Source organism: Takifugu rubripes, chromosome 5 (assembly GCF_901000725.2).
Source record: "Takifugu rubripes chromosome 5, fTakRub1.2, whole genome shotgun sequence".
In the NCBI taxonomy this organism is placed as follows: Eukaryota; Metazoa; Chordata; class Actinopteri; order Tetraodontiformes; family Tetraodontidae; genus Takifugu; species Takifugu rubripes.
This window is the reverse complement of record NC_042289.1, coordinates 10,073,320-10,099,024: the sequence shown is the minus strand read 5'-3', so window position 1 is coordinate 10,099,024 and position 25,705 is coordinate 10,073,320. Positions and strand designations below refer to the sequence as shown.

Below are 25,705 nucleotides of genomic sequence, written 5' to 3'. Positions count from 1 at the left end.
AAGTATTGGGCTTGGTTTTAAACATCAAGTAAATTTTGTAAAAAACAAAAAAACAAAAACAGAACAAAAAGCTGTATTGACAATAAAGATGTTTACATTTACTTAGAACCAATGTCAACGTTCCAATGTCTGTCAGAAAAAACCTTTGAAAACTGAGGAACACACATTTAAAGGATGTAAATAAAGAACAAAGGAGCAGGGTGAAATAAAAGAGATGCAATGGCATAAAAAGAAATTTTATTTGTCTGGTCAGATGCCATGATGAAAATTTATTAAATGAAAATACATATTGTGCTGGCACAGATTCCATAACAAAAGAAAACAAATGTTATGACAACCTCTAAGAAATTAATGTGATTCACCACCTTAAACAAAACACATAGAACCAGAAACTAAACACAAATTCACCAGCTAATGCAAACCAAATAAATACAACTCTGGATGACATGTGGGGGCCTGTGTGGGGAAAATTGCACAGAGTCAAAATATAGTTAACAACTACAACATTCTATTTTCAACAAACATAAATACACTGATCAATTCATATTCACTCCTCCACTCACACCTTTATTCAGCATTTCTGCCAATCATCTTTTTCACATCTGTATATCTGAATGTCTCATTCGATTAAGACATTTGTTGGAGGCAGTCTGTGATTAAAAAGGCAGCTGCATCCTGGCAGCTGCAGTAGTGCTAAAGACTGCAACGGAACGGAAGGCAGTTAAGCTCCAGATTTTAATGGTGATACTGACCTGATCATAAGCAACAGCCACATACTGGCATAGAGAGAGGAAACCCTATTCCTTCACAGAGACCTACTGTTTATATGCCAGGACATACAAACAAGGAACCATAAGAAACCCACTTCAGTGGCCTAAAGGATTTATTAACCCCTAAACAGAACATTTAAGCAACTGACAAATGTTTCATACTTTACCCATCATTCTGGTTCATTCAATCATTCATTTTCATACAGACTGTACATTTACTAATTCATAAGCAGCAGGCTAGCTTAGTTGTAGCTTACAAAGGTAATCTTATTTTTTTACAAATCAATGTCAAAAAAGTAATCAGCATTCATTATACATTAAATTAGCAATGATTATCTATATCGCAGAGCTGTATCCAAGTACTCATATACATAAAGCCCTCCTTCCTGTTTCCAGTATTGTTCTTAAAGACAAGTTCATGTCAATTCATCACCTATTACAAGTGAGAAAGCTAGTAAGAAGAAAAATGTCAAATGAATTTCATTAATCTTAAACTCTCTTTAAGCCGAAGCTAATTTTCCAGCAAAAATGTCATTTCAAAAAATGAACATCCAGGAGTCTACAGCTGAGGGAGGGATGGATTCAAGTGGGATGCACAAGCTATGAGAGCTTAGGCAGTTTATAAGTGTGCAGCTCCACTGACCACCACAGTAGCCACCATGAATGCATCTCACATAGGAATCACAACCAGTTCAGATTGTGTCTAACCAGGGAAACACACCTGAATGGAACGCTTGAGGGTGTGTACTACATTCATATCAAAGTGTTACCTCATTTTCAGAAATGAAAGATGAATCTTTTTCATTGACTAGAGAGAGACGTTAAAAGAAGAGAAAACAGCCCTGGAAGAACAAAGAAAGGCAGCAAAGGAAAGAAATGCACAAATAAGAAGGGCAGGAACTACGCTGCCCTGGAATATAGTTGATATAGTGGGCATAGGCAGTAGTTGTCCAAACTTTTTCTCACCAAAGAATCACAAAAGGTGACTCCAGGGGCAGACTAAGGTAAGGCTTGAGGAGGCAGGATGCATGGAGAATTCTTCATCCTGGCAGAGTGAGTTGCATTGCATTTTTACAATCTTAGTAGACCAGGCACAGCCAATAAGAAGCTCTCAAAAGAGAAACCGCTTTCACACATGTCAGCGTGGCTAAATGAATGATTGGCCCTTTGCAGGTAGAGTTGAGTGGGTTGTTGTCCGGGTCCATGTGGATCATTGGCATGAGCAGTCGTCCAGTCCACTGTTAGAGTAACAAACAATCTTAAGTGCCTCCCTGGTGAAAATGATGGGAGGCAATTTAGGTGCTGGTTCCATGAATTGTAACACTTTTCTTAGGTGTATCTTTATTTTGGGGTGCCGAGCTTTTTAGGAGTTCCTGGGCGCTTTTGCCAAAAGTGACTGGGGATGGTAAAGGCGTCAACACTCATGGACATGGTTTTGGACGGGATGACAGTGAACTGTTTACGATCAGAACTGTATTTGTAAATGGACTCAACCATCTCAGGTAAGATGATACGAGGGCCAATACCAGTGAGGCGTACCATCTCCTCAGTCTCAGGGTTCATGGTGTAAACTGCTCTAAACTGGCAACTGACATCCCTGAAAAGAATGAGGAAGTGGTTGGCAGCACTTTTCTCCATTTCCTGAGGAGAGAGTAGAGAAAAATGCAGACATAAGGTAAGAGCAGCTGACTGATAGTGAGTGAAGGACCATGTTGGACTCTGGCACAAGAGCACTGCCTACCTCTACAATCTTGTTTTTCTGGGGTTCGTTGACCTTACCGGCCAGGCAGCAGCGAGTGATAGCGTTATGTATAATGAACTTATTAGACTTAAAACTAGGCTCCTTGTATAGCTTTGGCCCTAAAAAAGAGAGGCCAATTTAATCAATTTAAATTTACAAATATCAATGACATTAAGATAAATTCTTTTTGAACCATACTGCTTACCTGTGTATTCTGGAATGGAGGCTGATGAAATAGTAGAGCCATTCTCCCAGTCCTTCTCCCCATTCTGACCACTCATTCGCCTTGGTGACATGAACCGTGAAGGAGAGTGTGAACGGCTAGGAGGAGTCAACAAAGGTTACTCGTCTCTACTATGTGGACATGTTGTAATGTTGATGTTCAATATAAAGGAAAAAAAATAGATGCCAAACTTGTATTGCCTGCACTCTTGCTGCATTAAAGAAGACAAAGCAAGTGATCACAATTACCTTGGTGACTTCCTGATGGTCAAGCCTCCAGAGTCATTGGCCATCGAAGAAAGGTTCATTGTTGAGTGGGAGTACACCTTGTTTAGCCTGGTGCCTACAAAAAAGGAAAGGAATTGTACTATGAAAGCAAACCCAGGAAAAAGAAACATTTAGGTCCTTCTGGATGAACACATAAACTACTTACCAATTAATCCCTTGACAGGGCTATGAGAGAGGCTGGAGTCATCTCTGAAAACAGTCTTAGGTCTCTGTTTCTTAACGCCACGAACGGTGGTGGGTTTCTGCCTTAGCACCTTGTCCAAATCTTCCATGACCTTCAGTTGATGTCGCCTCTCATACTCCTGCCTTGTGAAATCTCCTCTGCGCTGCGGCGTCCCATCTACTGATGCAGGAGGAGTGCCTGGAGTCCGGGGTCTGTCCTCACTCCTGTTTCCCCAACCCTCTATGATCATCCACTGAGGTTTACTATTGGCAAAGAAAGAGAACATTTAGTGCACAAGAATAATGAACAAGCAGTAAATCTGCTCAACGGGACATTAATATCTAATCAGAGGAAAAAATTTCACAGGCAAAATTTCACTGTAAGATATTTGATGCTCGTTTAGTTAGACATTAACATGCAGGGGTCTCACTTCGATTCTTTCTCTTTTTCCTGCTCAAGTTTGCGCCTTTTCAACTCTTCTGCTCTCTTTTGCTGTTTTTCCAAAAAAGCAGCTCTGCGTTGCGCCATCTCATCCTCTGGTCGCTCCTTATCTTCCTGTTAATAAAGAAAGAAGTCTATTGAAAATGCACCAGCCTTAAGACGACACTGTTAAAAGAATGCCGTGCATGACATAATGATATTTAACCACTTACCCTGAAAAAGAAACCAACTCCTCCTTTCATGTCAGGATCTGTTCGGTCACTCATGGCATCTGAAAAGGGCTCTGGTACCTGGTCATCCTCTTCCCCATCTCCTCGCAGAGAAGAAAGGGAAATTTCTATAAGGCTACTTCGTTTGCCATTCAACATTCCGGCTGGGACATCGCTCTCAAAGGAGCACTCCGAAGGGGCACCAGAGCTGCAGCCCCCACCAGTAAGCCTTTCCTTTTTAGATGAGATACTATGTGATGCTCCGGCTTCCAGATCCATATTAAATACACTGTTGCCATCATTGGAGCCTATCTCTGACATTGTGTCATCTGCAGCATAATGGGGAGTGGGAATAGCAGGTGGTACAGGGGTCCGGGAAGGAGTGGGCACAGGAGTCACTCTAGAGGAGCGCAGCTCGTCTAGCATGTCAGCGTCTCCAATAGTGAATGAGGACGAAGTCTGGACTTGAGACTGCCAGGGATTTACACGACGCAGGTGCGGGATGCGATCCACATTTTGAGGCGCAGTTATGACTCTTGAATAGGTTGGGGGCTTAACATCCATGGGACGACTGTGCTGGTTATGTTTGGGGCTTTTCGGGGGGACAGACCGGGCTCTGCGTTGGACATGAGGAGATTTAGGAGTTGTCTGAGCTGCGGTTTTGTGAGATGGGGAGGGGGAGGTAGAGGCCGAATTGAGGTTTCTGGTGGGCTCTCGTGACATACGTAAAGGGGTAGAAGCTGGAGTGGACGTTCTGGGGCTAGCAGGAATGACCCATGACTTGCTGGTCGAAGCAGCAGGCTTCTTCTTGAGTAGGTGGTTCTGCTGCTCCGTCAGACGCTGCATGTCACTTTGCAAGGAACTAAGAGCTGCAGTCAGCTTGGACACAGCATTGTTATAGTCCCCCAGGGGAGCTATTTTCTGACCAGCTGTCCCCGAGTCCTTTTCTCTCAAGACCTTTTCATTAAAGTCACCGCCCTGATTATTTGGTTCAAGTTCTTCTTTGACATTAACGTCATCCTCCACCGAGAGGCGCTGCTCACATTGATCCCATTGCTCTTCTTCCATCTGAGCTTGCTTGTCATCAAGTGATAATCGAGAGAGATCTTCCTCTGTGGAAGAGGTACTGACCAGGATATCATCCCCTCCATCTTCCCCAACTTCATCCTCAAACTGCTCCTTTTTCAGCTGTCGGAAGGCGCTCTTTCCCAGTCTTTGTCGGTGCTTTGCAAAAATAGCCTCAATGCGTTTTTTCTGAGCTTCAATAGCTCTGCGCTTTTCTTCAAGACGAACCCCAAGTTCTGACACGTCATTGGGTTGAGGGCTATTGCTGGAGCTCTCTTCAGACTTTTGGCCACATGTGGTCATCTCAGGAGAAGCAGAGTCAACAGCTTTTGGAGAATCAGTCAGTTTCTTTTTGCGTTCTGCAAAGCTTGTCATCCTCACACCGCTGTCGGCCTCTTTACTGTGGCCTCGAACAGGGCGTGTACCTGAAGCCGGGGTGGACTGGGCCTTAGGCATGTCTTCTGAAGCATCTGAATCCACGCTACCATCTCTCAAAACAGAGTCATCGTCTCGTGAGCATTCAGAGGTGTTCCTGGTACGAGTGGGTTCCCTGGAATCGCCCATGGGTCGATGTATCATTCCTGAGTTTGTAGGGGCAGAGGAGCTGATAGGTGCTAACTTTTTTGAGTTATTTCTAGAACTAGCAGGGTCATCAGGAGAATGGAGGTAGAATCCATCAGGAGCACCGTCGGGGTGTAAACGAGGTTCCAGCTTGCTCTCATTGTGAATAATTTGAAGGGCTTCCTCAATAGTAGGTAGCTCTCCAGTTTCACTTGCTGCAAGACCATTTTCCTCTGCTACCCTTGGAATACCGTGTGACTGGGTGGTCCAGGACGCTCTCTGTGGAGTATTGACTGAAGGGGATTTGACCCTTAAATGGCTGAGATCTTCAGGAGGCGTGAAATGCATATGATTGGTATTTTGGCCTGCTGGGTTGAGATGGTCAGAGCTCACAGATCTTGTTATCACTGGGTCGCCCATTACAATGTCTACATCACTGTCCAGGCCAAAAGGAATGCTAAAGGATATGGCTGACAATGGGCGGCTGAAAAAAAGTTGAGTGGTGGTGGTAAAGTTAGAAAAGCCTGATTTAAGAAAAAAACATTTGAATGGTGCAGAATATCGGAATCCCACCTGAGAGACTTTTTGCTCCATGTTTGTCCAGCTCCTTCTATATGAGACATTGAGGTAGACTGAGTCAAAGATCCTGAGCACAACAATGGAACACACAGACATATAAAGGCATGCAAAGATGTACATAAAACAGATGCACAGATAAACAATACAGTGCAGAAAAAAGAACAGAACGTTTTAAATATGCACAGTAATAGAAAACAAGGTTACTATACATCACACATCACGACTAAAAAACAAACAAAGTTTGGGAAAATAATGTTGAAAACATGAAATACACAAAACAATGCTGCTGCATGTGGAGAACACTGTCTGGATCTTACCTGATGCGTTTGAAGAGATGGGAAGAAATGGTTTCTTAAAAATTGAAGGAGAGGTTCTGTAGAAAGACGGTATGCCGAGTCAGTTAAACCCGAAGTGCTGGTGCAAAACTAATTTAATAACCAAATAAATAAATAAAAGAATAAGATGACGGACAGAAAATGGTGAGCGACTTTACCTGATGTCACTTGGTGTGGAACCAGCTTGTGAAAAAAGAAACCAACAATGAATTTAAATCATATGTCACCCCAAGTTCCTCATATAGTTAGATTAGTACCATACCTAATGTATCTAGTGGCTGAACAAATTCGGGTCTTTTTACTTCAAACCAACAGAGCAGTTCTGCTAGGAAGCTGAGCCAGTTGATCTATACCAAGACAAAAGTGGACATTATAGCATAATTTAGTTGATGCCTCCAAGAGTCACTAAAAGGAGATTTATAGTGGAAACACACATTAGACACACACCTGAAGTTCCTGTGGAATGTACAGCATGTCTTCTAGGGCCAAATGACAGCAATTCTTCAGACAGCTGTCACAGAATTCACGGATGAACTGCAGGTTGTACAGGCTGTCTTCTACAGACACGGACTCCTTCATGCAAACATCTTGTAAAGACAAAGACATTTCAAAATGACTTAAATAATTATTCTATTACATTGGAGTTCCTTTATTTATCAAGTGTCCATCACACCAGGTTCATTTGCTGATACCTTCAAGTCTAAGCAGGCCAGGGCAGTAATAATGGATGACTGCAGCAATGGCACAGCCACTGGACAGGTCTTTGACTTCATTCACCACGGGAAAGAAGGGCTTTTGTCTGGACTGCATTTTATCCTTCCGGTAGCGAAGCTAAAACATGCAAAACAAAACAGAAACACAAAGAACACACAGCAAAAAGAACATGAATGACTTTACAGTGACTTCAAACACCTTTGGTGAAGTCTAGATGTAAAATGTAGCATACTGGTTAAGGTCCAAACCAACATCAAGCATTAGGTTTGGAAAATGCAGTAAAATAATCTACAAACTGTCAACACTGCAAACCGTTGTAGAAGATTCAAGACTGTAAAAAAAAAACATGCTTATGTTCACATGAGAGCTTTGGTGAAAACTGTAAACAGAGTAGAAAGAAAGTTTGTCAGGAGATGTGGAAGTGGAGTCTTGGGGAGGAAGAGAGGAAAATGCTTCAGGTACAGCCATCGTATGTAACAAACAAACCACGTTTGGCTGCATGGGACATGACTGGAAACATGTGTCTGAGAACCCTCATGGCAAATCACGCACAAGCCTCTCACAGGGGACCAGAGGGACTGGTTTATGAGAGGACTCAATGTTTTAGTAGCGACTATGTTTCATGCAACACTGATGTCTCAACAAATAATGCCGTTTGCATCCTTGCTTCTGCACCCAGCCCCTATTTGTGTTGGACATGCATTGCATCACATGTAAGGACAGTGCATACTCGCATTCCCACACCAGCAAATGGGAGAAATATACCTGACTATCAGATAATTGCTGATAAATGTGATGAAGACACCTGAGGGATGGAGGAATGACAAGAGGGGGCAGAGGAGAGGAGGGAACTTACAGGAACAAGTTTCCAGTACCAGCGAGTAGGACACTGTCAGAAAAAGAAGAAAGGAAAGGAAATAGAGAGACAGGGAAATGAAGACTGGGGGGACAACAGAAGCACTAACACCACAAGGGGGAAGTCTTCTTCTACGTGATGGACCAAAATACCAGTAAAGCCTGAGGAAGTTGAAAGTGGATCATCATTCTCCTGGTAAGCTCTCCTACAGGTGTTAGCTCAGAGGGTGTAGGGAAGTGTGACTGGGAAGAAGTCAAACTATTTGATTTATGGGGAAACGGACTTGGTTGCTACATGAAGATGAATGGGGAGGATTTAATGAGCTTCTGAGCAAATATCACAACCATAATAAGCACTGTGCTGTGAGAAAACAAATGTTTAAAATGAAGATGAGGAAAAAAATGTGTCCTGTGTGAGACCAAAATGTATCTTGAGATTTTTTTTATGAGCTGAAAACACTTTAGGTGTTTTTCTATAAAGCATACAATATTTTTTTATGATTTGTGGTGTTAATGTGAAGACAAAAGCTGCTAAAAAGGCAATGATGGTGTAATGCAGTACTCACAGAGGGCTGAACTGATTCTGGCTCTGTAATAGACTGAGATGTATCGGTCTGAGCTTCTTTATTACTTTCTCTTAGCCTGTGGTTTAACTGAGATTCAAAAAGAAAAAATAGTTAGCACAATCACAACTTATGCCTATTCATTGCACTGTGTTGTCAAACATAAAAAGGGATAAAGAATTATCCAAATTCATGCAATTAAACAGACCCCTATAATCTCAGTCAAACAATGGTTGCAGTTATGAAAGATTAATGACAGGATACACTAACAACGTGTGAAACACTGGTGGCTTTCTCCTTACCGCATTCACCCAGTGAAGCAGAGCATCCTCCCAACTGCACCCTCCTCCGAGTAGATCGGCGGAAGTGTGCGTCCTTGCTGCAGCCACCGTCTCTACTGCTGCCACAGCCATCAGAGCATCAATCACTGCCAGGTGAGAACCCTGCAGTCAACACAGGACAGAAGGAAGCGTTACAGAGACATCTAATGCACCGCTACAGTTGAACCATTGCAAACCTTTGCCAAAAACAGCCACTAGAGGTCAGTATAACCCCTCTGTTACTCAGCAGAACCGTGCATAAACAGCAAGCAAAATAGTTGTTGATGAACTTTGGACACGTTTGCACAATCATTAAATGGGCGAGTGAAGTGTGATATGGTTACACCTTTATCCCAGACCTGCAGTTCTTCTGAGGCCCTATCTCACTGTGCCAGTGTGCTTTCTTTCCAATTACTGCAGTAAAAAGTATCTGAGTTTAAATTAAACAGTTAAAACAGGGTGTAACAGACCTATTGCAGAAATATTTTATCTGTGCTTAGCATTACATTCTGAGCTAACACACTTTTCTATTTACCATTCCTTTCATTTTGTCACTCCAGTCCACGAAACACTGTCTTATAACAAAGTATCACAATGACCTGGCAAATAACTTAGGACTTTGCATGCAGGACAACAAAGTAGCCGATTAACAGCGTCTTTCCTTGTACCTGTGCTGGTATTCAATAACTTCCTCTTCCGTCTGATCTGGTGAATGTATTTATACAAAGATCTGTTTTATTACATATGATATTAATAAAATATGATCCTACTCTCTGCAGTCAATCACAAGAAGGGTTGAAAATCACTGATTTTCCCCAATAGCCACAGACTTTTTTCACTTTTAACCAGGAAGTAAGCTGAGATAAATATAAATTCCTGACTTTTTCTTTAACTTCACACTGCATACTACAGACAAACTGCTAAGTCCATTTTAGAACACATACATCTGAGCCCCAAGATAAAAATATGAGCTTTTGTGTTGATGATTTATTTATTTTATTGAAGTACACAAATACACAACCCTTAATATTTCTTGCCAACAGTGACTCCTGCCATGGGGCCACTCCTTCAGTAAGCTTCCATTTTGAGCCTAATCTCTGCAAATTAGTCCCTGTTTCCATTTAGAATATCAAAATTCCACTTCAGAGGCCACACATTCCTTTCTCAAACCTCCGGTGGCAGTCCGTTGCATGCAGGAGCCCCATCTGTATGTCTGCATACTGAATCCTGATATACTATAAAATGCTGACAGGGACAAAACCATTCCTGTGGCAAGTGTGGCCTCTTATGCCAGAAAAGGCCTGTCAAGCAGCCCTGGGCAAAGCCCACTGGATGTGCTGTAGTCAGTCCCTGGGTGCTGTTTGGACCTGCCCTCCAATCTTAAGTGCCCAGAATGGGACCACTCGCGTGATTGTGACATGACCTGTCAGTTGAGTTTAAGTGTCTGTAAGGTAACGTCGGACAAATGACCGGGTTTTATTTTCCAGACTATGTGAAATGAGAACAGCATTAGCAGACATGAGAACAACAAAGATAAACAAATAAACTTTGATATATATAATTTCAATATGAAGAAATGCCATCTTGCAAAACAAAGATTTTAGTTGCATCATGTTGCGATGCTTTTACTACAACTACTAAGTACAATGTTAACATATAAAACCCTAATAACTCATTAGAGGTTCAATTAATATGAACCCCAAAAACATAAAGCTGTAACAGATGTTGCAGTTGTGAGAGGAGTGTGTCCCAAATTAGATGAGCGTGGGCTAAAACGGTACACAATAAACAAGCAGGGCTGGATTTCCCATTGCAGACTCAGGAGAGCTCACTAAGCTAAATCACAAGTCTCCCTAATGAGAGGAGAGCGAAGAGCAACTCATGAGCACTCAGCAGAGAGCCTGCCAGATCACCATGACAACCAACCAGCTGACCCATAATGCATTTCAACAGAGGCCTGGCTGCATCACTGCTCCAAGCCCCTGGCTTAGCACCAGTTCTGTTTGGGAAACATCCAACCAGAAACTAGTAGCCCTCATGGTTTAACAGGGGAAAATATAATAATCAATTAAACCCCAACATTTAGGTTTAATGGGACTGGTTTGTGCAGACATGTTTGTTTTACAGGGAGCCAAGAACCCAGTCAAAGAATGCAACAGAATCATTAAGTGAGATTACAATGAGGGCAAAATCTGATTATGTCTGAAATATGACTTAACCCCACCCCCCAACCCATGCCCTGGTGCTTACTGGGGGGGGGCTTAAGGCTAACAGGAGGATAAGGCAGGTCTGGGGCCTAGCAGGGGATTTCAGACAAGGGGTTTCTTGACCCACATGGATGTATGAACACTGGTGTATGTCACATGTATTTAATTTCATATGAGTTTCCAACTATAGAGGCCAAAGACTGACTCCATGTTAAGTTGATGTTGAGTTTTTCAGACTGTAATTCACACCTATTTCTAAACAAGCTTCCCAGTGATGCACACTTGACTAGAAAAAAAGCCAACACAGCAGTACGATTTAAGACAAAGTGTCGGAGTGCACCTTAAGTCAGCATGGAAGCAGGAAGAGGTTTAGCTGCATTATGAACACGTAGATCGCTTGATCACTGTGGGAGTAAATGCTTGCATGACAAATGCTTTAACAACAGGATTGTAAAGTTATTTTGTTATTCAAGCAATTGTACACTCAATACCCTCCGTTACAACCACTGAAAATTCATAGAAAATCTTGATTTGAGATGATGTGAAGCTTGTCATGTACATGTTCAGTAGTCTTTGGCCTGTCGACCAGTTTTGGATGATGACGTTAAGTCTGCATGGCAGATTATCTTTAATCTGGGCTGGGTCATCACCACCACAGCCAATGCCAGCGCACATACAGTGGAGCCCCAAGGCTCCAGGAAATGCAGTGACCGAGCACAGCAGAGATGAAAAGTTTGGTGACTACTGTAGAGAACAAAGTCAGCTGATCTTTGGAACGTGTGTTATTGACCTTTATTGACAGTGTTGTGTCAGAAAGAGAAGCCTATTGATGCTCTCAAAACATCTTAGTCCAGCAGCCAGAGTGAGTGCCAAACTGAACAGCTTCATATAATCATCTCTCAGCCAAATACTATCATTTCCAGCAATAATTAATAAAGAATCAAGAAAGCTGCTGTAAATGATTGGGCATACTGATCATGAGCTTGACATACAATCTATTTGTCAAACAATTCTTAAGGCTTGGCACCTACATTGTATGTGAAGCTCTAGCTTAAAGCATGTTACTACTGCTCTAAAGCCATTTTCTGGCAAAGACCCACATTGATGTTCCATCCTCATAATGCTGCTGCCGCATGACCCATTTCTTTGCTTCCTATGGTAGCTGCAGTACATTTTATCAAGCTCGGAACCAGCCAGCGATTGGAAGACACAAACAATGTCAAGGGTAAACAAGAATTTTGGCATCAACAGTAAAAGTTAATTAAGATTTATTGCTTTAAGTGAATGTCACTTTACCAGTTTTACACTGCTGCTGTTTTCACTTTAGGCTGCTCATGTGCACAACAGCTCACATCTTTTCCAACATTATATGTTAGCTATGACAGGAATGTGCAAGCTAAGCTAGCAATTACTATATAACAAATGGCTGTCCCCTCACCATTGTCTTATGGGACTTTAACCCACAGCTCAAATTTAAAACTGCTTACATATTCACAGTAGATGTGTAATATGGATAATTTCAGGCATAAAGATTTCATGCTAAACAACAATGCACAACAAATTATATGCTGCGTAATAGAGATTATATATGTTTTTAATGCTTTTTGAAGCATGTGATGAGTGCAATGATAACAGAAGGTGGAGCTACACCTGCAGTAAACAGCTTTCACATGACAACATCTAATCCTGCAGGTCTCTAAAGGTTTCAGAAAAAACAACCTGCATGTTCATGCACCATGAAGCTAGAAGATAGAGCAAAGACATTGTAATTATGGGTAAGTAGGTTTCAAAAGAATGCTTCGAAATCCCAAAATAATGAAGAGTCATGGTAACTGCTTAGGGACAAAAATAGAAAATAATCTATTAGACTAAATAATCTAAGTCCTGTTTTTGTAATTTTGTGTGTCATTCTTTCGAATGGTCTTATACATTACTATAAATTTTAGCTTTTTTTCACCCCCCCCCCCCCACACACTTTAAAGATTAAAATGACAAGGAGAAAGGCAGGGACAGAGGGAAAGAAGGAGACAAAAAAGGAGAAAATAATAGGCAACGAGGAAAAACCTGTTTCCCTTAATGTGAGTGCCCGAGTCAGCCTGGAGCTTTCTTTCAATACAGTATCTAAGGTTTCACCAGAACTGTTCAGCCATTGTTCTTGGCTCACCTATTGAATCCAAACTCTCACTCCCCTCAAAATCGGGACTCAAAGTCGTCTCATTTCTATCACCAGGCCTGCCCTAGTTTCAGCAGCTGGATCCCATCAGCCTGCAGGATCAGCGGCAAGGATGGGCTGAAAGAGAGGGGTCTCTCTGATGTCCTTTAATCTCTTGATTCAGAGCACAAACAGGCGTCGATATCCACAACAAAGCACCCTCCCATACCATTTCTTTCTTTCCATTCCTAGACAGCTGAGCAATGGCTTTCACAAGTCAACATCCACTTCTTCAAATGTGATAAAGCAGCATAATCAATAAATCACAATGTTGCAATAATGTTGGTTCTTCCTGCATTCTTACCATTTTGATGGGCTTCTGCTGGAGGTCTGCCTCAGTCACAGCCATGTCCCGATCCTTGGACAGTACTCCTTTCTGACTGAGGAGATGCACTAGGGCAGCATTGTCTTTGGGTTGTTCTCCAGTTTGTGGCTGTGCCAGTAACAGGCTATAGGTACGACAGTAGAGCTCTGAAGACTGTAGAAGGCGCGTGACTGGTGGTTTAAGGTGCTCCTGCTCATACTGGTCACAGTAGAAGGGGTCACGCAGCTCTGCAGGGACATTTTCTATGAAAAGACAAAGTATGCAGAGACAGTTAGATGTGACCCAAAATGACAGTGAATGACAATATTCTGAATGTAGAGATATTTAAAAAGTGCTCCTTTATTGTTGAAGCAAAATAATCTATGGCACATGCTACTCCTGCATCCTTTAAAAACCCGTTTTCTCATTTAAAAACAGATTAAGAGCTTGTGAATTCTCAGGACATATAATCAGTCAGGGGAGTGGAACCCACATCAAGGTCAGTAGGACATGATAAGATCAGTGATTGACATGTGCAGATTAGAAAATGTCCGACCACTCGTTGTACCTTCAGACATCATTCAGAACTTGTGAAATGTTGATAAAATTAGATCATGGCAAAAACATATGCTACAAACCTACAGCAGACACACCTCGCTTACGTGCAGCTTTAAAAACTGGTTTCTCTACATCCCGACCAAACCAACAGCAGAGTCAATGGCTTGTGCCTCTTAGTAAACATACTGTACATAATGTAGCTGGAACAGGTTGCTGATTCTCAAACAGCTACGGCAAAAAAGGATTAGCAGCAATCCGCACCAAAATGAGCAATAGAAAGTGATTGTGGCTGTCGAACAGAGAAAGAGGCTGTTCGAAGGGAGGTGGAACGGTATTATATATATGTATTACATGTCACACATGTAATAGATCTACGGCTATTGGATAACAAAAGACGGCAGGCTCAACAGTGCCTTTGCTCTCAACCTCTTACTTTCATTCCGTCATGGCTGTATTTGTCAGATTCTACTGTCAGCGATGACACGCTCCATTTGTGGTAATTAAATTCCTGGCTGTCAAAGAGAGCACCTCCTTTTAGTGCCGTAAACAACGTGACAAACCAACTAAAAAAAATCTTCACTGAGGCAATCCCTGTTCAGCAAGGTATGTTACCAGAGTAAAAAATGGAAAGCATACAAAAATTGCAACTGAAATGTTCGGCTAGTCATCACCATGTGCCTCTGAAGGCAAAATAGGATGCAAATGTCACCTTTCACTAAGATGGAGGAAGATGATACAACAATGATTTGCCTATAAAACCAGCCAGCTATGAGGACTTTATGACAAACTTATCAGATATGCTGAAACCCTGTGGTTGTAAATGTATACACGTTTTCAAAAACCATTATAGCTGCTAAAAACTGTAATTATTCCATGAACTACCTTTACACTTGATTTATGCAAAGGCAGCAGCCATCCACGGTCATGGCTGAGGGGCAGGATCAGAGTGAGGGTATCGATCATGAAAACTGACTGGGCACATCATAAAAAGCACACAAAAATATGTGGTGCCCCATAATGCTGATGTCCACACACCTGGAAGGAAATGTTTAGAGGGCAAACACCAGCTTGTGTGTTTGCATACAATGAAGCAGTGGCCTCTGTCACTTTTTCTGGTCACGGGGCCACTGCTTATCTGGCCTGAGTAAGACGTTACTGTAGTGAGTTCAAATAAAGATCTGACAAAGCTTTGCAAGCCCTTTTCTACTTCCTGCTTTGCAGTTGTATATCTAAGAATCCAATGAAGGGCATATTTTCAGAGTCATGATGAAACAACGCAGCATTTGCCACCAGTCGGCTTCCTAAATGCTGTGTTTAAGGTTAGAAGTCCTGCTGAGGCAACAGGCAGCGGTAAATATTTGACATTTATCAGGTCAGTCTTTAACTTTGCTAACGTAAATGTGGTTTGCTAACGTAAACCACTGAAAGAAACAAGGTAACACCTGCATCAGACATATGTTTAATGAGACAGAAATGATGTCATTTCCTTAAAATGGTTTATATTTACACTGTACTTTATGTTGTTATGTTTTGATAAGACAGATGGGCATGACTTTAAAATTCTTAAAATGTCCTTGCCATGTGAGGAAAAGGATCAAAGAGATTATTATTATTGACTCTTATTTTTAGGACAAAGCTACTGCTGTTGTGTTATCTTAAATCCCACCAGTCTGATATGACCTGTTAAGTGTGAATACAGCCTCTGAATAAAACACTAATCCAAACATAAACATCACAGACAGGCAAAGAAAAGATTGCAATGTTGATTCTTGCCTGAAATGACATAGATCTGAACAGTAAATGAAAATATGATGCATTTATAAGACAATGAAACAAATACGGACACAATAAACTGAACTGTCTCAATAAAAATTTGTATTCACCCTGTACTTCTTAAACAGGCCAAAGCCATGTCTAAAGAAAAAATAGACACTAAATGATGTCCAATCCATCACTGATTTCCCATGAATATGTCATTCTTGCATATTAGTGTTAAATGAATGAGATAAATAGGTGCGTGGTCAGTGTGCGGTTACATTCTGGCAATTTGTAGACAGTCAGCATGTGGGGATGTTCCAGGGCCTTGAAGGTCAATATCTTTGTCAGAGATCTTAATATTTTGAATGTTTACCTGCGGTGGTAATAAATTAATAACACATAAAACGTTTAATGCAACTTTAAAATGTCTAGCCTTAAAGTAAATACATCGGAACGGGACAACATCCTCCTCACGTCCTGTCTTTTGTTGACTCACCACAGCTGTAAATGATGAGAGTATGAGTAATAGCACATCAAAACTGAATGAATTAATTTTGAAGTTAGGGTGGAGTTAATATGCATTAAGGAACATTTTCCATCCACGTGGGTGCAAATTAAGCAGCAACTACAAAAGCAGATCGTCAATAAATCCTGCCGACATGGCCTTTGTGTGAATTCTGTGAACATGCTACTGGCATTTCTATCGTTTGATCGGAGGTATTTTCTTCCTGAGCCTATAAGCAGCTTTCAGTTGATGGTTACATGTTGATTTCTTGTCAGGCCACCGCTATAAGCATTAACTTCTTCTCTGATTAATATTTCTAATATCACTGTGACCTTGAATTATTCCATGAAAGAGTTTCACATATCTGTAATGATTAGATGAACGGTCACAGAAGCACCAAAGACCAGATGAGCGAGTCTGTCTGACCCACCACTGATGTTCTACCCACCTTAGTTTTCTATTACATGATGATGGGTAGAATTATCTAGCTAAGACACATAGAAGCCTACACATCAATTCAACCCTGATCCAACATATTCCTGTGGTCTTGTGTGTAGAGTGACTTTGACCAGAGGGTGTGGTGGTTGTGCAGAACACACAAAGGCTGCAGCAGTCTGAGTCCTGAACCCAAGGACTGCCTTTAATTGTGTAACAGAATTTGTTTTTAATGAATAAAGTTTTACTTTGCACAAGCCATACATACAGTCCATTTGTATTTTTAATTAAAACGGTTTCTAGGGAACTTTTTATTGGCAATAAACCAATGGAAATATTTGCTTTCTTATGAGGTTTCCTGTTGTTTGGCTTTTGAGTGGAGGACTTTAAGTCAATTAAGTTTTGTTTTTTGACATTGTGACATCTAATCTTTACAAGATGTGATTTTAGGACAAGGGGAAGACTTGTTATCACCTCAGGGTCAGCACTGACTGTTCTGAAACTTGTTTTATAATATTAAAGCAAAGCTGTGTCCTGTGAGGGCTCCAGTGTTATATAAAACAAAGGCTTTCAGCTAGTAGGTGTATATTGAGCACCATAGGGGCTGGTTTCTTACTGGGTCCTCTTGAGTTTGTTGATCAGTGATGTTGGAAGAAGAAACAGTTGTGATGATGTTACAGCTATTGAAGGCGTGTTCAGAAAATATTACAGGATAATTGAGACGAGAAAGAACTGGGAGAATAACCTGCATGACTGGATTAAAAACATACCCGGCACGGTCTGGCTGCACTTTGGGACTGAAACCAGGCGACTACAAATGCGACTAAATGGGTTAGCGTGATAAGGCCAAGGGAGGAGGCCCATTTCTCTGACACACACACACACACACACACACACACACACACACACACACACACACACACACACACACACACACACGAAATTAAAACGCGACCTCACGGACAGAACAAATGACATCTGTCAAATATGCGTGGCGTGCGTGGTCTCCTTTCATATGGTGCTCTTTGTGCTGAGAATCGCTGAGCTATACTGCATCCATGCGCTTTCCCTTCACGACCGGCATAAAAGTTCCTATATAGGCTTATATAGTATGGACGACATAATGTTGGCGCTTTCATACAAAACCGAGAAACAGTATTACAGATCACCAGGCCTGTACCCTTAATAAAAACATACCTGTACAACCGTAGGACTTCGCCAACAGCCATCCGACACTTGCGCATATTTTTGCTTTAGTACAGTCATACAAATCCAGCGGCTTTATGTCTGAAGCCACGAAACTCTTCTTCATTGTAGGGGAGTCCACCATAACGAGTCCGTACAAATATAAGAAATTCCGCTTGCCTAAAAAGGTTCAAGTCCGAGAAAAAAAAATAGATCAAGTACTCATTCTGCTAGCAGACAATTCCACACCAACCGCCAGGGTTTGGAACACCAGTGTGGGCTGGGGTTTAGTCGGGAAAATGCCCAACCGGAGATGCTTCCAAAGCGGTTAAACTCTTGCCCCTTAACGTTTCGGAAACGATATGTTTGTTAAATTAATCCGGAAGAACACACTTTGCTCCAACCCAGTGGGTTGTTCGAGAACACCGGACAATTCCCGTCGTGTCGCCCTCCTTCGTCCGCATTGCTGTTAGACGCTTCGCAGGACGTCACGGAGCTCCCCGCCGATGACTGACGACCAGGTGCTCCACACTGGCCTCGCTCGCTCCTCCCGCCGTCCAATAGGAATTTAGCTCAGCCAAAGAGGGCGGGACTTTCCTGTTTGGCGAGACAGCAGGTAGAGGTGTGGCGTGACTTGTGGTACAGGTTTGTCCTGCTCGTTTTCACTCACAGGTGAATGCCAAAGGGGGCGTCTTTTGAACGCCCAACAATCGGAATATAATCTAATACTAGAGGCATTAAACAGTTGCACAGAAGCCAGCGATACTGTCCTGTACAGCGTTATGGAAATTACATTTTCCATAAAATTTTATCTAGCAACCGTGGTCATACCAATTCTTAAATTGTGATTCAATACTGATCAGCAGCAGCCAAAAATAACTACATTTGATCCTTGACTTAATTATAAGAACTTGACAAAGAGAAATATGTACACATGGTAAAGCTAAAGTGGTCCACAAACCAATGGAAGAAAAACAACTAAAATTGGATTAGTGGCTGGGATCAATGTACTGATCTAAGGGACTCTCTTTCCAAGTGTTTTTAGAGCTTTGTAGTTCTATGCTCTTTATTTAAACAGTGCATGGTCACATGCTTTCAGTAACTTTAAGATTACCTCCAAGCTATTTTAATTCAATTCTGAAAGAAACATTTCTTCATAGTTAGCACTTTTGCAGGCCTACAAATTTAACTCTTTAAGCATTTTAATGGTATGTTATCATGCACCAATACCTTTGTGTATATACAGTGGTGGATAAGGCTTTATTGTCTGCATGTTTTTTTTTTTTTACATTGTAAGTTGTATTACTAAAAAAAAAAAAAACATTTCAGGTACAAGTACAGACAGTGGTCTTCATCTTCATATGTGAGCAAGACTGACACCACATGGACAACAAACTATACTGCAAAGGAAAATAAAAAACATTTATCTTTTTATTCAATGAAAACAGCAAATGCTGACAGACACTTTACCAAGTATTCTTATTAAAAGTAATTACAAAGTGGATACAACAAATAGAAGGAAAAATATAAACGTTTGGGATATTCTGCCCAGAATGTGTTTTTCAATCATCCTTAAGCCCTCCAAAGACAGCTGTGGGGACACTCTTCTGTTCAAGCTGCACCTCTGTGAAGGCCAAGAGCAAAAGAAAATTAGTGCAACCATGTTCACTAACTAAAGTCCTATTTAAGTGAGTATAGATAAACACAAATTTGCCCTGATGTTCCAGATGGTTGTTACTCACCCTCTGGGCCCTGGTCATTGTCGTCCTCTTCATCGTCGTCGATGTCGATCTCATCGGGGTTAGCTTGTTTTGAGAGCTCAGCAAGTTCACTGCGAGAGGTATCACTCCTGTATAGGCACATACAACTTTTTTTTCCTCCATTTTTTTTCTGGAACATTTATTCCAAATTCAAAAGACACTTCAGATTGTCAATGGAGGAAAAGCAATACGAACCTGACAAAGAGAATCTTCTCTTTGGGTTTCGGTTTGTCCTTCTCAGCTTCTGCAGCCAGCTGCTGAGCTTTCTGCTCCAACATCTTCATGTCATCCATTCCCATTTGGCCTGGAGCAAGATCTGACACTGGATGTGCAATAAAACGAATCAACATTTGCCTACAGAGATTAACACTGTGTTTTGTGTGTAAACACTTCTCATTCCCACATTTTCACACATTATGCAACTGCAGTGTAAAGATTCTAGCCCTTATTGTGACTGACTACATCCTGATGCAGTAAACGTAATAGTTCGAAAAATCCTCCGCTTATCTTTAATTCTCATTTTACACAGCCTGCAACACCATGTGTCATCAGCTTCCCTGTGGGTCCTCAGGATGAGGTCATTATCAGCTAAACAAAACAGTAAGCCCTCTCACCCGTTCCTGTGGAGCTTGTTGTGGCCTTCAGCATCTGAGATGACATAAAGTTGACCTGGGTGTTGTATGTGGCCTGGATACTGCGTTTGATTCTCAGCATCTCACGAATAGTGTCCTCATTTCCATGACGGATCTCAAATTCTTTCCAGGTCTGCCAGAAATTAGCTGTCACCTGAACCAATACAAATAAATAAGAAATTAAGAGTGTGTGAATATCATAGATTGATAGATTTTTATTTTTAGGGAAACAATAGGAGTCAGGGAGGATCTCACCCTAGGGTCACAGATTTGTGAGCAGTAGGAGTAGATTGCTCTGGCTCGATCAATTTCACCCAGCTTACTCTCCATGTCAGAAAATCGCAGACACATGTCCCGTGCGTGCTCATCAGGAAGAACCTAAGCAAACCCAAACATACAAATAATTTAGGTTTAAGTGACTGTGATAGCAACAATGCATTTCCACTTTATGTTGACATTCACCTCAATAGCTTTCTGATAAATTTCTCTGGTGTATGTGACTCCATATATTTCAGCTGCTCTCTTGATGTAGATATTGAACATGTGGTGTCGCTCTTCTACTTCTACTGCCTCAGTTGCTCTTTCATAGACAGCCATAGCATGTCGAGCCAGCCCATAATTCTCCTCCAGTTTTGCATACAGCAAATAAATAGCTAGAAAGCAGAAAATTCAGAACACAGTATATGTAAAAATCAACTGCAGTTTGAAAGACATCTTATAATAATCATAAACAGCAAATATTCTAATACAAATGTCCACTTACTTTTTGCAAACTTGGCAGGGCAACCATCCAGAGCTTGTTCAAATAAATCCCTTGCTCTCTCCAGCTTTTTGCCACCATAGCGGTCAATGAACTTGGTAAGATAAGTGTTCCAGATATCATAAACATTTGGCCACCTGAACAGAGCAATACCACGCTCGTATGCCTAAAAGACAAAGAGTTTGGGATACAAATGTTTGTACAATTTTCCTAATTGTATAAACTGAAGATAAATGTTAAGATGGATCATTATTGGGACATTCTTACTTTGAAGCTTTCCTCAAAGTAGTTGTGTTCTTCAAGGAACATAGCATAATTGATGATGATTTGTGGAGTGGCGATGCGGAGGTCAATAATTCGGTCATATACTGCTTTTGTTGACTATACAAAACAAGAACAAAACCCCAAACTCAATTAAACAAACATATGCAATATTTTAAAAAAGTATGTTTTTGAAAATTCTATAAGATAAAATAGGGAAAAAAAGATGGAATAACATTTTTAAATGTGCAGTAAAAATACCTGGAATGTCCCAAGACTTTCCTCCAAATCTGCCAGCATAGACCAAACTTTCAGGGACTTGTAGACTCTGTTTTGGACAGGCTCAGATGCATCAAAGTACTCTGCTTTCTTAGATGGGATGGCCGTCGCTTTCTAGATTAAAATGATTTTAAAAAAATATGGTATAGTTAAAATTGCAAATTACAACACTAAATTCACAAAGGATTTGCTTTTTATAAAGTCTTCGGTCAGCCAGCAGATGGCGATGGAGATTATTTGATGGGCGTTTTAGAGATCAGTGCTGCTGACCATTTGTGGTTGAAAGTTTAAACACAGGCAAAAAAGATCTACATCATGGCATTAAAGAGAGAAACATGCTACTAATTTTACTAATGAATTAATATAGGATTTTAAATATTTAGAATTTTATTTCTCAGGAGCAAACTCCCAATTTGTTCAAAGAAATCAATTTATACACTAAATAATCCATCAGATACAGTGATATTTTCAGAAAACAAACAAACAACTCCCCAAATTCCAGATGTCTTTTGTGTTACAATTCGGCACATATTTGTCTCATCACATAAAAGAAGAAACAGAAAAAATGCACATCTAGCTGTGTGAGTACAATAAAAGATGTGCCTTACCCTGAGTATGCGTAATGCCTGTTCATAGTTCTCATGGCGCAGTTCCATCTCCCCATATTCACACCAAACCACTGCAAGGTCATCCACCTGCTTATAGTTCACTTTGGTAGCCTTTTCAAAGATTGTCCGAGCCTGTGAGATATTCATTCAAACCTCAGTACCACGCATAAAAATTGGTAACAACTGGTATAATACAGCCCAAATAAGACCTTAGTAGCTTACATCATCAAGCTGCTCATTTTCTTCATAGAATTTAGCAAAGGAAACCCAAAGGGAGTGAGGCTTTCCAGTGGCCTTGATTGGATCCACAGTCTGTACTGCCTCAGTGTATGTGTTGATGATCTAGATTAAGAGTAGACATGCATAATTAGAAAATAATAATTTCATAATAACAAAGTGTACCTCCTTGAACCCTCTTACCTGTCGCGGATTACCGTCATATAGTTTCACTCGCTTATGCCACTCGTGAACATTGTGAGGGTTCTGCCGCAGCAACACACTGTTCAACAGAAGGGGGCGACGGGCTATCAACTGCTCAAAGCGAGCCAGTCTAAGCTCCAAGTCTATGTCATCTAGGAAGATAAAGGCAAAGTTGAATGTAGGCACACAGAGATGAAAAACAACTTTACCAATTTTACTAATGTATAATATGTTCACACACACCTTCTTCATCCTGCCCCATTTCGGCAGTGGTTTCCATCTTTGCCGCAATCATGTTTTCCTCAAACTGGGCATAACTATCAAACACTTGTGTAAAGTCTCTTACTGTTACCACTGTAAGAATGGCCTCCTCATACACATCACGGGCCTAATTAAATAAAGACACAATAACAATACAACAAAGTAAATACAATTGATAATCATTCTATCAGAATGCACATTTTTATATGATTAGCAAAGTTAGACATATTTTTAAAATAAAAAAGACTTGACTAATATCATGAACAAAGATGATGCGTGGGACACCTACCTTTTCAAAATGACCACTCCGGATATAATAGTCTGCCAAAGAACACCAGAGTTTTCCAAGTTGGTCTGTGAACCGAGTGAGGCCACCTCTGATGATGGCACCTACATTTAAAGAGGTCACCTTATCTGGATTTTGAGAGATCAGGTCACAGAGTTCATGCCACAACTGTTAAAAAAATGAAACAAACACATAAGAAACCACTTTCAAAGGGAGCTTAAAATGGTAGATTCAATTGCTCCTTGAAATTCAGAGATACTCTTACTTGATAATTTGATTTTCCTTCTTTTGACACAAAGCTTTCATCATTAACTACAGCTGCTAGACGGAGAGCAGCTTCATCCAGGCGGCCAACAGACCGTAAGTAATCTATGTATTCCTCGGCATTCTCAGGGCAAAGCTGGAACAAAGAGTGGGCGTATAAATGTGTCAGTAATTTTCAAAAACAATAGTGTTTTACAACTCACCCATTCACATTACACAGAGCACTCCAATGTTGATAATCCTACGTCACAATGCTGCAACTTTTATATTAAGTAGAGATTGTGAAACACCTCTTTGGTGAACTTAAAAACTTTCAACTTGATTAGAGCCTTTTGTTAAAATTTGCTGCCAGTGATTAAATGCAGCCATGTCAGTTTATATATGCTGAAATATCTAAGTAATGTTTATGCTGAAAAATGACATAATTTTACTAAGTGAATCTTCTCCTCCCTCCTAGATAAGACAGAGTGATCTATATTGAAGACTCAAATTTGGAAGTGAAGCTGTAGGCAATTTACCTTAAGGTATCTGCGATATACCCGAATGGCAGTCTCGGGCAGGGAAAGACTGCGGACAAAGCGGAGGTACAGAGGCCAGATGCGTGGGTGCTGAGTAACAGGAAGAGCTCTGAGGGCACGGTCAAATGTTTGGCGACTTCTTGTTATCTTACTCTGAGACACAAGGAACTGGCAGTAATCTAGCCATATTCTAGGCATCTAGATGAAGGAAAACCACATGATTGGTGTTATAAACAACTTCTAGATATTATACTATTATTTAACTTTTTTTTTTTCAATATGGAGTTGATTTGAACTATTACCTTGTGCATAAACACCAAGGCCCTTTCATGGCAATTATTGATCTCTTCATAGCTGGGGTCTGTTATACATTTCCCTTTCACTTGTTTCCGTCTCTCTCTGAGATAATTATACCACAACTTGTAGCTGCAGGTGGGGAAAAAAGATTACATTAAAAAGAATAGTTGCATATAATTAGGACTAACTGTTTTAACATTTTAAGTGTCAAACACTTGTGCAATATCTAGAATGATCAGTGACAATTTAAAAAGTAACATTTTATCTTTTGTGCTTAAATAAACTTGTGTGGATATTTAAGAATTAACATTATTTTTAATGTCTTCTCTAGTACCGATTACCTTCCAGGTAGCTCTTTCAGAGCCCTCTCATATATCATGTTGAGGATGGATTTTTGCCCATTTTGTTTAAATTCGATGTAACGCATCCAACACTTGACTGAATATGGGTTCCTGATTATCTCTTCCTCATAAGGAAGATCGTCATCTTCCTAAAACAGACGAAAGCACATTACAGCGTTATTAACTTTTGTCTTAACTACGTTGCGCACAATAACAAGGTAACATAGCTAGCACAACTCGTTACTGCGATTGTACCGTTGTTCAACAGTATACTGTATCAATCTAATAATCTAATTCTTGTGTCTATAAACTAATTATTAAAGAGCAATTAGTGGCTAAAACAAAAGAAGAGTATCCCTTGTTTAAAAGCAACAATTGAGCTAACATTAGCGCCGAAGAAAAAAGTTAGCTAGAACAGGAAGACATAAACTAAGGCTGTGCATTACAATATGTATTATATATAACTCAGCTTACAAATATAACATCGGGTTTTCCGTTCAGAGAAGGCATCTTGTCCTTAACAGTTATTAAAAATTTGACAAAACGATGACCGCTCCAGCTAACCGCGAAAAGCGTGTGCGCTCAGTTTCTATTTCCAACGTCACTTAACGTCGACCGGACCTTCTTCGTCTTTTTTATTTTCATTCATTAAGCACTGATTGGCGCACTACTGTCCCCTACTGGCAGAATGTATCCATTGCGTCATTATTACCTTTCTCAAACCCCAAAGTGGTTTTTTTGTTGCTCTATCTTTCTAGCCCTTCATTCTTTGGTTTGTCTTAAGCAATTTGATTCAATTCAAAATGTTTTTTTTTTTTAAATTTTTCCTTATACAGAAAAAATATCCAATCACCATACATTATATTGCACGGTCTCAAAAAAATTGCTTTTACTGTACTTTTCCACAGGCTCCGACCTACTTTACTCTAGCCTATAGTGTCATTTTGCAGCTATGTAACCTCATCCGCATTTACTGCTATTCTCAGTTGACTCTCAAATATAATTCATTTTCCCTCTGTAGTCTGTGT

The 25,705-nt window shown here is 40.7% G+C and overlaps 2 protein-coding genes across 4 annotated transcripts; both read right to left on the bottom strand.

Moving 5' to 3' along the window:
- Positions 1-220: 220 nt before the first annotated feature.
- Positions 221-18,512, bottom strand: camsap3 (calmodulin regulated spectrin-associated protein family, member 3). 3 transcript variants are annotated; one of them, XM_029836763.1, is made up of 18 exons: positions 18,003-18,512; positions 13,550-13,812; positions 8,809-8,949; positions 8,510-8,596; positions 7,945-7,977; positions 7,067-7,205; positions 6,822-6,961; positions 6,637-6,721; positions 6,533-6,557; positions 6,357-6,412; positions 6,034-6,106; positions 3,838-5,944; positions 3,615-3,739; positions 3,167-3,447; positions 2,983-3,076; positions 2,717-2,832; positions 2,512-2,630; positions 221-2,411 (listed from the first exon to the last, which is right to left on the bottom strand). In XM_029836763.1, exons 1-18 carry the CDS (start codon positions 18,133-18,135, stop codon positions 2,112-2,114), a joined length of 4,317 nt encoding a protein of 1,438 aa, XP_029692623.1. In that variant the 5' UTR covers positions 18,136-18,512; the 3' UTR covers positions 221-2,111. The 3 variants fall into 3 exon arrangements, with proteins under 3 accessions (XP_029692623.1, XP_029692624.1, XP_011602380.2); XM_029836764.1 differs by having other exon boundaries at positions 6,034-6,070; XM_011604078.2 differs by lacking the exon at positions 7,945-7,977.
- A 719-nt stretch (positions 18,513-19,231) lies between these two features.
- Positions 19,232-25,300, bottom strand: xab2 (XPA binding protein 2). The gene is made up of 19 exons (XM_003964755.3): positions 25,152-25,300; positions 24,678-24,826; positions 24,342-24,465; positions 24,040-24,237; positions 23,523-23,657; positions 23,261-23,425; positions 22,954-23,098; positions 22,711-22,862; positions 22,513-22,632; positions 22,291-22,422; positions 21,665-21,796; positions 21,410-21,523; positions 21,146-21,308; positions 20,845-21,035; positions 20,638-20,760; positions 20,365-20,536; positions 19,946-20,072; positions 19,733-19,839; positions 19,232-19,614 (listed from the first exon to the last, which is right to left on the bottom strand). Exons 1-19 carry the CDS (start codon positions 25,185-25,187, stop codon positions 19,553-19,555), a joined length of 2,547 nt encoding a protein of 848 aa, XP_003964804.1. The 5' UTR covers positions 25,188-25,300; the 3' UTR covers positions 19,232-19,552.
- Between the last annotated feature and the right edge of the window lie 405 nt (positions 25,301-25,705).